General features: G+C 41.3%; 2 protein-coding genes across 2 annotated transcripts; both read right to left on the bottom strand.

The window, feature by feature from the left end:
* Positions 1-566: 566 nt before the first annotated feature.
* On the bottom strand, positions 567-2,533 carry LOC117272139 (tripartite motif-containing protein 16-like). The gene has a single exon (XM_078173115.1). The coding sequence runs from the start codon at positions 2,382-2,384 to the stop codon at positions 711-713; it is 1,674 nt and encodes a 557-aa protein (XP_078029241.1). The 5' UTR covers positions 2,385-2,533; the 3' UTR covers positions 567-710.
* A 1,859-nt stretch (positions 2,534-4,392) lies between these two features.
* epdr1 (ependymin related 1) lies at positions 4,393-12,646 on the bottom strand. The gene is made up of 3 exons (XM_033650464.2): positions 12,316-12,646; positions 8,746-8,954; positions 4,393-7,085 (listed from the first exon to the last, which is right to left on the bottom strand). The coding sequence occupies exons 1-3, from the start codon at positions 12,549-12,551 to the stop codon at positions 6,892-6,894; spliced, it is 639 nt and encodes a 212-aa protein (XP_033506355.1). The 5' UTR covers positions 12,552-12,646; the 3' UTR covers positions 4,393-6,891.
* Between the last annotated feature and the right edge of the window lie 827 nt (positions 12,647-13,473).

Here is a 13,473-nt window from a genome sequence, read left to right as displayed (position 1 = left end):
TGTTTGACTGACAGCTGATCTCAGTGCAGTGAAGAGACGCCACAACAATCAGCTCTCAGCAACAAACATGGAGACTAAACAAATTTAAAGGTACTATTGATAACATTAGCCACTAGATGTCGCACTTCTCCTCCCCCCTCTCTTTACATTCAAGTCACCACATGGCTGTCGCTTGAAGCACAACCACCTCTCTTTTGATTTTAACACTTCATAGCTAGCTAATCACCAACTTAGCAAATTTGTCGGGACTTCCACTTCGAGGCAAAGGAGCGAAGGGGTCTAATTGTGGACTGACTTGAAGGTACGGTGGACAGGTCATGTAGCAAGAAGGCGGGTCACGTAGCTGCTCCAGCTGCAGTTATACCAACTCGCAGTAACTAGCAACTACAAAGATTCTTGATCACCAAGGACACGAAAATACCACGTGGTACTAACGTCAAGATACTCTTGGCTCACAAGCCTGTTAGAAGCAGTAACCAAAAGTCAGTGTTTTATTCAGAGATAGACAAAACATACATTTTTGTTTTTTTCCCTCTTTTTTTCAGGAGAAGTGATACTTTAGTTCCGCACATTTTTAAAAGCTTTGTGAGATGTCCTATTATTTTTTTTTCTTTTTTCGCTAATTATTCACCTATGTAAAAGAAATGTTATCAAGACCTTAAAGAATTAAAACACAGAATTTAACCCTCTGTCCCTTAAATGACCTCTGCCTATTTAAGTTTACAGAGCTCAGCAGTAAAACTATAATGGAATTCAATGCAGAGTCCAGCATAGAGAGGCTGAGTGAATGTGGTCTGGACTCTGTGGAGGAGAGTCATGGTTTCAGAGACGCTGTAGAAGGACAGAATACCTGCACTGTGATCCAGGTACACTCCTACTCTGGAAGACTGAGGACCTGAGACACGAGTTTGGACACTGTTGTACCAAAAACTATAATCATAATTTCGGTAAGAATATAATGCCCAAGATTTGTCATTTTGCCCAAATCCACATTCATCCCAGCTGCCCTCTCTTTTGATGTTCTTGTATGCCACTGCTATATAAATGTCTTCCCCATGCCACTCCACCTCCCAGTAACAACGTCCAGTCAGACTCTCTCTACTCAGGACCTGAAAACATTCAGTGAATCTGTCTGGGTGACTGGGATAAGACTGTTCGGAAAATGTTACCTTTCTGTTTCCCTCAGATAAAAACACCACTTCGTGTGCTGTGTTTGGATCCAGTGTGATTTCACGTGAATATTTTAAGAACTCAGCTCTGGTCTTGGGCTCTGGGTCTGACAGTAAAACATCCACGTCAGTCACTGTCAGTGAGATGTTTGTCCATGTCTCCCTCAGAACGTCCTGTAGCTTATCTCTGACTTCTGACACAGCTGCTGTCACACCCTCAAAGTAGCTCAGAGGACGGATGTTGGTGCTGGATGAGTGTGTGGATTCACTGAGTGCTGACAGTGAGGGGTAGTTGTGTAGAAACTGGGTGTGATCCTCTGTGTGTGAGAGCTGCTCCAGCTCAGCGTCTTTCCTCTTCAGCTCAGTGATCTCCTGCTCCAGCTTCTCCTGAAGCTCTTTGACTCGACTCACTTCAGTTTCCTGCTGTGATCTGACCTGCTGCTCCACATCAGAGCGTCTTTCCTCCATGAGATGGATCAGCTCAGTGAAGATCTTCTCACTGTCCTCCACTGCTTTATCTGCAGAGCGACTGATAGCCTCCACCTCCTGTTGGAGCAGCTTCACATCTTTCTCTCTGTCCTGGATTCTCTGCTGGATGTTTTGTCGACTCACCTCCAGCTCTCTCTGCCTCTTAGTCCTTTCTGCTGCAGCTGACACTGTGTCGTGGCCTTTATGTTCATCCATCGAGCAGAGATAACAGATACGCTGCTGATCAGTGCGACAGAAAATCTTCATCACCTCATCATGACGAGAGCAGATGTTCTCCTGCAGCTTCTTGGAGGGCTCCACCAGCTTGTGTTTTTCAAAGGCAGAGGATTCATAATGAGGCTGGAGGTGTTTCTCACAGAAAGAGACCAGACACACCAAACAGGACTTGAGGGCTTTCAGTTTTCTCCCAGTGCAGACATCACAGGCCACATCTTCAGCTCCAGCATAGCAGTGATTAGCAGGAGCAGCTTGGAGTCCAGTCTTCTTCAGTTCCTCCACTAAAACTGCTAACATGGTGTTTCTCACCAGGACAGGCCTCGGTGTGAAGCTCTGCCTACACTGAGGGCAGCTGTAGATTTTCTTCTCATCCTCTTCATCCCAGTGGGTTTTAATACAGTTCATGCAGTAGCTGTGTCCACAGGGAATAGTCACCGGATCCTTCAGTAGATCCAGACAGATGGAACAAGAGAAGGTTTCCCGGTCCAGCTCAACTCCTTTCTGCGCCATTTCACCTCTCAGTGACAACGCCTGTCTGACTCTCACTTCCTGAACAGTGAAACTAGCTTGAGCTCTGAACTGAACATCATGTGTTCCTGCAGTGAATGGAGCCTGTCAGCTCTTTCACGTCACCATATGTTAGTTACACCCATCTTCAATCTGTAGATCTGAAGGGGAGGGAACAAGGAAATGTGTGGACAGAGTGGAGCTCGCTGTGTGAGAGCAGGAAGAGGAGGGAGGGCTCATAAAACTCTGAGTCATTCTGGTTTGAGACAGAGATACGGGAAGTCTTTCTGATCTCTCAGTTTGATTCCCCTCCTCGGCTACTCTCCTTGTGTCTTAGTCCTGCCCACTGGAGATGTGAGTGGAGGTTTCGAGGAAGAGACACAAGGAGAGAGGAGTCAAGGCAACATGCATTTAACAAAATAAGACATCCTTGCCTCGAAGCCTTCACTTTAGAGCAATGTCAATTAAATATGAGGTGGGGCAGGGCTGCGTCATCTGTCCAGTGCCCCTCAGAATACGGATACAGACAATGTAGCTGGTTGAACAGACACAGATTCAAGTAATAGTAAAAGCTCATCCCTAGTATATAGCCTTATATATTCCATTTTATATATAGTACTTCTCATACATATAGAAATATATTGTATGATAATTATGAGAAGTAATAGCTAAATAAAGAGTGATATACATATGGGCAGGGTCCACCCTGGACACAGGGCTGACACACAGAGACACACAACCATTCACACTCACATTCACATCTTCAGACAATTTAGAGTCACCAATTAACCTGCATGTCTTTGGAATGTGGGAGGAAGTTGGAGTACCCTGAGAAAACATGCTGACACGGGGAGAACATGCAAGGGCTCCCCATTCCCCAAGGTTTTTAAAAATTTAAATTTCATTTAAAAACACTGATCATCAGCAACTTTTAGGAGGTAAACTCTTCTTGGAATCAGAGGGTTTGGAGACGGCTCCATACTTTTTAAAATGACCTTTTCTGTAAAAAATGCAATTTGATTAAAATTTTCAGTGATTAAAGTAATTCAGAGAGGAAAAATAGACAAATGAATCAGTGCGGTTAATGAAATTCTCAAACTGTTTTTACTTATTTGCTGAAGTCATTTCAGTATTTTGAAGGGAACAAGTTGAATCCTGAATATAACTTTGAGTAAAGATTTTCACATATTACCCATCTGATTTAGTGTTGTGTGAATATGAGACAGTTTCAACATATATATTCAGATTTTTTATAATTTTTAATAAAAGCTACAAACTTTAAGTCAAGGCCAAGACACACCAAACCAACATCAAAGAATCTTGTTTCGACAGATGATTGGATTAAAAAAGTCAATAAAATGCCTTTAAATTGTTTTAGGACCAAATATGAAAATTAGGATTGATAATTGGGAGTAGCAACATCATTGTTGTGATGTTTGTGCATGCTGGGGCTAGAAAACAAACCCCAATGACTGAGAGCTGATGGGAAAATGAGCATGAGGAGTTGTTTCTGTGCCATAAACTGCAGAAATCATTAATGTAATCAGTGGAAAATGTTCAAGATCCCAAAAAGGCTTCCTCCCTTTCAGCTCAGAGTGCAGATTTATCAACAGCATCTAGTGATATGATCCACCCGTTCATTTTAATAAGGTTGTAAATAGTTTTGCACAGAACTTACTGGTAGAAACACTTCCTTTACGGCTGACTTATGGTGTTTATGGCTGCATATTGTATTGTTTGAATGTCTGTCATTGTTTAAAGTTTCAATGTAGGACACAGGGACAGCTGATAGAGGTGGCAGATAGATGCCTCTGAATAGAAAATGCATCAAGTTTTACTCGATTCCAGCCAGCTGCTTTATGGCTAAAATATTAAAATTGCTATCGTGACATTGTGGCAATGAGTTTCTCTGCTCTGCTAGTGGGAAAAACATTGTATAACCTCAAAAAGGTCGCTGCATGTCTGAGAAAATATGCCTTGATCTCAAAGAAACTACAAACAACAATGCCTCTGATTTATTATTGTGTATTTTATTGTGTGACTTTTATTCTGAGGCACTTCATTTGATTGATTTGGATTTATATCAAACTGCTTGTCGTGAGCAAAGAAATTAGGAAAAGCTAGCACATAGACACAATGCTTCACTAAAACCCAACTGTTGGCCTTATGATAGCATGGTAGCTTGGGAATTAACAGAGGTGGGACCAAGTCATTGTTTCACAAGTCACAAGTAGGTCTCAAGTCTTTGCACTCAAGTACTGAGTCAAGTCCCAAATGAAGACAGGAAAGTGTCAAATTAAGTGTTTGACATTTTGTCATAATGAGTGTATGAATTCTTGAGTTATGGCCAAAAACATATTTTGTGAGGTTACACTGACCTTTCAGCTTTGACCACCAAAATCAAGTCAGGTGATTGTTGAGTCAAAGTGGATATTTGTGCCAAATTTGGAAAAATCCCCATGAGGTGTTATTGAGATTTCACTTTCACAAGAATGAGACGGATGCAAGGTCAAAGCAACCTTGACCTTTGACCAGCAAAATCTAATTGGTTAATTGTCCAAGTCCAAGTGAACGTTTGTGCCAAATTTGTTCTTAATGTGTTCTTAACGTATCATGTTCACAAGAGTGGAACGTATGGATGGACGTACAACCTGAGAACATATTGCCTCCGGCCATGGTTATTGCCAGCACAGAGGCATGGAAAAGTAGTGCCGACAATATACTTTTCCAGTATCCATCCATCCAACCATTTTCAACCGCTTAACTGAGGCCGGGTCGTGGGGTCAGCAAAGTACTCCAGACATCCCTCTCTCCAGGAACGCTTTCCAGCTCCTCCTGGGTGACCCCCAAGCGTTCCCAGGCCAGATGAGCCATATAATCCCTCCAGCACGTTCTGGGTCTGCCCCGGGGTCTCCTACCAGTTGGACTTGCCCAGAACACCTCTAACTGGAGACGCCCAGGAGACATCCTGATAAGATGCCTGAACCACCTCAACTGAACCCTTTTGTCGCAAAGGAGCAGTGGCTCTACTCCGAGCTCTCTCCAGATGCATCTATAAATTAATTTCAGAAACTTCTAAACTAATTTCGGCTGCTTGTATCCGCCATCTCATTCTTTCGGTCTCTACCCAGAGCTCATGACCATAGGTGAGACTGTGGACATAGATAGACCAGTAAATCGAAAGCTTTGCCTTCTGGCTCAGCTCTTTCTTTACCAAGATGGTCCGGCGCAGCGCTCGCGTCACTGCAGACACCATGCCAAACCGCCAATGCATCTCATGCTCCATTCTACCCTCACACGTGACCTCTTTGAACTCCTTTGCTTGAGGCAGTAACTCACTCCCAACCCAGAGGGGCCAATCCACCGTTTTCTGGCAGAGAACCACGGCCTCAAACTTGGAGGTGGTGACCCTCATCCTGACCACTTTGTAATATAAAGTTCTATTAACCAAAACCACAGAAGAATTCAATTGGACATGTTTCTGTGCCGTGTTGTTTTATCTAATTCATGTCATATTGGAAAAAATATGTCGAACTTTCTCTTCAGGAAATTGGCTTGGGGTAAGGTATGAAGTATTTTCAAGTCAAAAGGCTCAAGTCCAAGTGTAGTCATTTAAGTCCAAGCTGAGTTGCAAGTCCTTTTGATTTAGTCAAGTCAAGTCATGTGACTCATGCCCACACTTCTGGGAACTGGCTGCAATGAAGAGTGCCAGAATAACACTAAAAGTCACTTCTTTTTTTTAGCATGAAACTAATCATTTAAAGGTCCAGTGTGTATGATTTAGGGGAATATACTGTCAGAAATATAATATAATAAGTGTGTTTTCTTTAATGTATAATCACCTGAAACTAATAATTGTTCTGTTTCTGTTACCTTAGAATGAGACATTTAGGTCTAGCTAGGGAGCGGGTCCTCTCCCAGACCTTGCCAAGAATGGACAAACCAAACACTGGCTGTAGATAGGGCCATTCACATTTTTTGCATCGACCATAGTAGTTCTCCTACACGCTTGGCACACAGGAGAAGTTTCAGTTCTGCAACCTCTCCACTAGATGCTACTAAATCCTAAACACTGGACCTTTAACGATCCCAAATGAGCTAGTTTGTTAGATTGCAGCTAGAAGGGCTCATTGGTCCGGATAACAGTTTAGCATATTAGCAGCAAATTAACAAACAATTCTATAAAACACTAAACAAAGACTGCATCTGAAGTCACTCCCTTTAATACTATATTGTGCACTATGTTTACCATGCACCATTTTATTTAGCTGTCTGAATTCTTTCTGCTTACAATCCCAAAAACACAATGCACCAGATTTTACAGATGCAAAAGTTACACTACACCCGTAAACTCTGACAAAAAATGAAGATGTAAAAGTGTCTGAAATCTCAGTTGACTGCTCATTGTGAGTGAACTATTGAGCTTCTGTTATGTAAAGAGTGAATGAGCGAACGCGGGAGTGATTTCGGACTCAGAATGCTGTTAAGTATCTAAGGTTAAAGGTGGGCCTCAGCAGTTGGACTCCACCATCCTCTCGGGTCGAGCTGATTGACAGGTGCTGGGTGGGGTGAAGACGTTAGGGTCGCTGATGCCAAGCTGGAGGTTGAAGAAGCGGGTGGAGGTGGTGACGCTGCTGTTCTTGGTGTAGGTCTCCTGCACCGGGTAGCAGTCCTTCAGGGTGTAAACGCCCACCCAGGTCTCATCTGGTGGAGAGACGAGCAGACATGGTAGCTCAAAGAGGAACATGAGGTTTTCACCCTCCAACAGCTGCTCTTCAAATCTGGTAAAACCTGATAAAACCTGTCTGACATGAAAGATGGAACCTCACTGGAAGGTTTATTTTTGGTGTGAAGCAGCTGCAGGAACGCTGGCTTAAAGCTGCACTAAAATGTCCTTTTATTAAAACAACATGTAATGTAAAAGGCATTGCTTGTGGTATCAAACCCACAGATAATTATTACCAAACTCTGCAGCTAGCAGCTACAGAACCATGTGTTTTTCAGGAGTTGGTGGAGACCAAACCAGAGCTAAAAGGAGAGTGAATACTTTCATTCATCAGCACCTGTGATATGATAATGTTGCTGTGTCTGCTGGATGTCTGAAAGGACAGCTGAAAAATGAATAAACAAACTTGTCACGCTGCCCTCAAGTGGCCAAAAAATGTATTAGTTGTGTTGAGCCAAATTACACCCTTATTACCTCAAGTCGTACATATCTATGTAGATAATTTTGGCTTTATTTGTTCAACTTTTGAGACATGAAATTACTGTCTATGGAGGATTAATCTATATGCAATCTGTTAACAGCACGTTCTCTGCATTTTAATGCTGTGGAAACACAGAATTAAATTCACCTTCATTGTGCTGAGGAGGAGGCAAAGATACAGAGAATATTTTTGAACCGTTGGTCTATAATTTCATTTTATTTTTTTCTGTATCTTTTAATTTTAATTTTGCTACTCTTCAAATTTTCTCCACTGCGCACCACCAGGGTCTGGCAGGAGCAAGCTAGCAGCGCAGCTCATTCAGTGATTACAGCTAGTAACGCCGTCCCGTCCCAACAATGTCACTGTGGAAACATTGCGCTCACCCACCTGTCTCCCCCCAGGGTCCTTAGTAAACGTAAGCTGCTCAATTTTAAGCCGCAAACCCCCCTCAGCATTGTTAACTGATAAGGCAGATTTATACTTGTGCGTCAGCTCAATGCAGAGCCTACACCACAGTCTTTGCACATGGCCTACGCCATTGCGAACATTTAGACCTGTGTAGTGGTGTGTCTGTGTAGCTCTGTAGTAACACCTCCAAAACACGAGTCGGCAGTGGGGTTTCTGTGAAGTGCTGTTGAGTTTAGTTGATTCAAAACACACATTAAACATGGCTTAATAGTGACAGTATCAAATCCAGCTTCACTATAACTCACAGCATTCACAGACAAAACACTTGTCTATTTTTGGACACATTTTCCCCACAAATACAACATGCTAATATTTTTAGCACAAGCCTATGGCATTTTACATTGTATAAATTAGCCTAGCAGCTAGCGGACCTTTCCTCTACTCATATGAAGCCAGGGACAACAGCAACATCAAAAGTAACGTTACAAAATTCGGCTCCATTACAACTCACAAGGTTCACAGACTAAACAACTGTCTTACACTAAACAGATTTTCCAAACAAATACAACATGCTAACATTATTAACACAAGCCTATGGCATTTTACACTGTATAAAATGTGAGCCACCAGTTTTATGTATTTTTATCTGCTTTCATTGACATCCAGTCTTGCTCATACCTTTTTGTCAGGGCCTGTTCTCTGTAATTTTAAGATCAAAGATGCACCACACTACACAAACCCAGACTTACGCTGGCGTGCCGGCTTCCTGTCTGACCACTCCTGAACCTCCACGTTGTCCCCAGGGCCTCCAATGATGTACTGGTCCTCGAAGGTGGAGTTGTCTGGGATGTCAAAGGGATCCCAGGCCTCCGTCAGAGCGATCTTTGCGCAGTCCTTGGTCTTCTGGTCAATCTGGAACATCACCATGCTCTGGTACAAGTAGATGTACTCAAAAAACCTGGAGCAGACAGAGAGAACAAGGGACGAGAAGTGAGGAGAAGAATTTAAAGCTGCATCAATGGATTATCTGGCCACTAGGGGGCAGCAGAATAACCTTAATGCATTCATGACCTTGAGGTGAACTCAGACCACACTGAGAAAATCTCTTTTTTGGCAATTCTTTCTTTAAACCAACTTATGTCTCTTCCCTCACGTGTGAAGGATACGATTGATATGACTGCATCCTAAAATCTATTGAAATACCTGTGAACAAAGCATTATTTACCACATTTGATATAAGGACACTTTATAACAACTTACAACTTGCAGAGAGAATTGATGCAATTTTTTTTTTCAATTGCTTTCTAATACAACCCCGATTCCAAAAAAGCTGGGACACTCAGACTGATTTGCCAGTACTTTTTTTTTTTACCTATATTCAGTTACATACAATACAAAGACAAGTTATTTAATGTTCAAACTGATAATCTTTATTGTTTTTTGTAAATACACTCATTCTGAATTTGATGCCTGCAACATGTTCCAAAAAAGTTGGGACGGAGGCAACAGAAGACTGGGAAAGTTGTGGAATGCTCAAAAAACACCTGTGAAGGGTGATAGTATCATGACTGGATATGAAAGCGGCATCCTCAAAAGGCTGACTTGTTCACAAGCAAGTGTAGTAAAAAACTGTGTCGGAAAAGTCCAACACTTTAAGGACAATGTTTCTCAAGGCACAGTTGCGAGGACTTTGGGGATTTCTCCATCTACAATCCATGATATCATCAAAACATTGAGGGAATCCTGAGAAATCTCTGCACATAAGGGGCAAGGCTGACGACCAACACATACTGCCATGACTTTTGATCCATCAGACAGCTCTGCATTAAAAACTGACATAATTGTATAAAGGATATGACTACATGGGCTCAGGAACACTTTAGAAAACCATCGTCAGTAAACACAGCTCATCTCTGCATCTACAAATGCAAGACTCTACCATGCAAAGTGAAATCCATACATCGACAACACCCCGAAACACCACCGACTTCTCTGAGCCCGTGCTCATCTGATACAGACTGACCCAAAGTGGAGAAGTGTGCTGTGGTCTGATGAGTCCATCATGGACGTCGTGTCCTCTGAGCTAAAGAGGAAAAGGACCATCCAGATTGTTACCAGCTCAAAGTTCAAAGGCTGAATCCAAATGTCAGGACTTCACCACACTTGCAGATTTGCGGACCAAAGCTACAATTCATCCAGTCCACAAGGAGCCTCAAGCGGACTATCTGCAGACTTTCAGAGAGTCTGCTTGGGGTTGATTTAATTACCCTATCAGGCTGCGCAGTGTAACAGGCTAAAAAATTGCCGAAAAACAACAGAAGAAGGTCTTCTAATGTCAGTAATGCTCTGTTTATTGAGTTATAGTCCTGTCCTTAGTTACAAACATTTCTGTTTTTGAACGCGTGTAGCCTGTATGTTATATAGAGATGTGTTAATACATTTTTGTTTAGTAACAAAAACAGCTATACATGTGATTTATATCTTGTAAACTACAGGAGCAGATGAGCAGATGAGTAGGCACTGTTCATCAACTTATATGACGATAGCGATAGTTGAACGTTTCCACGGCAATGAGTAAATCAGTCGAGGACTGTCCATCAGCCGCTTGCACTTACTGCCCTCGCAGACTTTATGTGATGACAGTAAATACGTCAAACTATGTACAACTGATGTCCATGAGGGCTCAGTCCACAAGTCCAGAGGGTGGACACTTGGATTCAGCTAATGCCAGCATCTGTGATGGTACGGGGGTGTGTTAGTGCCCATGGCATCATGGGTAAGTTCACATCTGTGAAGGCACCATGAATGCTGAAAGGTACACACAGGTTTTGGAGCAACATATGCTGCCATCCAGACACCGTCTAATTCAGGGACATCCCTGCTTATTCCAGGAAGACAATGAGCCACATTCTGCATGTGTTCAACAGCGTGGCTTCGTAGTAAAAGAGTGCAGGTACTAAACTGACCTGTCTACCATCGGACATGTGTGGCACATTATGAAGCACAAAATAATGACACTGGAGATCCCGATTATTCAGCTACTGAAGTCGTATCAAGCAAGAATAGGAAAGAATTTCACTTTCAAAACTTGAACAGTTAGTGTCCTCAGTTACCAGACACTTAATGAAAGATGATGTCACACAGCGGTAAACATGCTCCTGTCCCAACTTTTTTTGGACCGTGTTGCAGGCATCAAATTCAGAATGAGTGTATATTTACAAAAAAACAACAAAGTTTATCAGTTTGAACATGAAATATTTTGTCTTGGTGTTGTGTTCAGTCCAATAAAGGTCAAAAAGAATTTGCATATCATTGCATTTTGTTTTCATTTACACTTTAAATGGCGTCCCAGCTTATTTACAATCAGGGTTGTACATCATCAGGTGTTTGATTGCATTAAGGAACGAACAAAATTAGCCTTGACAAACACTTTCACCTCCAGGTAAGAGCAGATGAATACCTCACATAATCCCTTTTTTCTCTCGCACATTGGTCTTTGGCGTAGATTCACCGACAACATCTTGGTGCTCTGGTTATGAGGACTGAAAATGAATATTTAGAGTTCCAGCAGTTCCTCAGTACAACCTTTGATTCACTCTCAATGAAACACTGTAACCACAAAGTTGGACGAACACCTCTGTCTTAAATGTAAGACTTTCCTTCACTGGAGCTGGTGTCCACATACTTTTGGCAGTATGTTGTACCTCTGTAAAACATGAGGCAGAGCTGAAGCCACACTGTAAATTAAACAAACCAAAGTCGATCGGCAGGCTCTGTCCTTGTTTACAGACCAGAGAATATTTCTCAACAGCAGACTTCAGTCGTGGCACAGACTCAGTGTTGGTTTATTCTTGCAACACTGGTGGTGTTGTGGTTTATAACAGAATTGTAAAGCTTTAGTAAATTAACTCTGTTATTAACTTATTAACTCTGTATAAAGGGTGCTTTATGAGAAGGTGTTATTATTATTATTATTATTGTATTATTTTTGTTATTATTTGTTAGCTATGATTTTATATTCTTATTTATGTGTGAATGTTTCATTTTTTGGCACATTTTTAATGCAAATTTAACAAACTTAATTTATTGGGAGGCTTTAGGAGGGTGTAAACATTTAAAAATATTTCCACAGTGTCACATTACAATAATATTATGTTTCCAATAAAGACAATGTGTGAAAATAAACATCGCTGTGAGAGAATAATAGGTGAATTATCAGATTATTTAAGTAGTTATTAATCTTTAAATTAGATATAAAATCAGATATAAAACCAGCTCAGACTATAAGGACATATCAGCTACACACAGACGGATCTTACTTCTGGCACGGGGTGTGCTTCTTGTGCTGCTGCAGGACTCGGATCCTCTGGTTTTGGCCGTCGTAGGAGACGGCGGCTCGGCTGTTCCTCCCGGTGCTGTGGTCGTACAGGACCCACCTGCCCTCCCACTGCAGCGGGGCGAGGCAGGGCCCGGCCGCCCGGGACACACCCAGCCTGGGGAGGCCGAGGACAGACGCCCCGGCAGCGGCTAGAAACACGAACAATAGTCGGTGCATTGCGCCTGGAAGCACTGAAGTACCGTTAGCTGATCCCGTTGTTATTGTTGATAGGCTGCACCTGCTGCTGACAAGCTCGCGAGAGTTAGATGTAAGAGGCGTTTCCGGTTTGTGGATTTCAAAATAAAAGCACGCATGAACGTATAAAAAATAATTATGAATTAAAAAAGACATTTCCTCCCAGAAGAACTACAAAAATATGAATATTCAGATGTATAGAGGAAAAGGGAAGAGAAACTACTACTCAAGATAAATTGTTGTAAAACGTTAAAACATGACCTAACTGTGCTCAATTTAATAATAATAAACACATTATATTATCTTAAATTAAATTATTTATATAATTAAAATTGTTTTTATCAGGTAAAAATATGATGCTGCTAATTTACAAAAATATTTTTAAAAGACTGATTATACTGTTTTTGTTTTTATTTATTTATCTATTTTGTTTTCTGATTATTTTCTCCCTTAATTAATTGATTGTTTGGTTTGTAATTTTTTTGTGTGTTACAAATAAATTAATCACAATGATTTAAAAAGAAAAGCAGCAAATATTCACACAATAAGATATGTTTTTGCATGAAAATGACTCAACAAAATTGTTAACAAATGAACAAAAGAACAAGAATAGGCCTAATAATAGTAAAAAGCACCAGATGTAATAATCAGTCATTCTCTTCATACTTGTACTTGATTATTTTTCTACTCTAGTTCGTAAATTTTTCATGATAGCATTTGTTAAGTATTTTGTGTTTAGTCAGTACTTATCAGCAACTAATACTTGTAACATCATAATTCATAATTAATCCCGAAAGTTTAAAAAGGGGTTTTAAGGGTGAATAACATGCCAGAGTGCATTAAAAAAAACAATCCTGGGGGAGGATCTCCACTGACCCCCCTAAAGAGATCTGGACTAAGCCTC

The sequence above is a fragment of the Epinephelus lanceolatus genome, chromosome 12 (genome assembly GCF_041903045.1).
Source record: "Epinephelus lanceolatus isolate andai-2023 chromosome 12, ASM4190304v1, whole genome shotgun sequence".
Taxonomy (NCBI): domain Eukaryota; kingdom Metazoa; phylum Chordata; class Actinopteri; order Perciformes; family Serranidae; genus Epinephelus; species Epinephelus lanceolatus.
The sequence above is the reverse complement of the archived record's forward strand: the minus strand, read 5'-3'. Positions and strand labels throughout refer to the sequence as shown.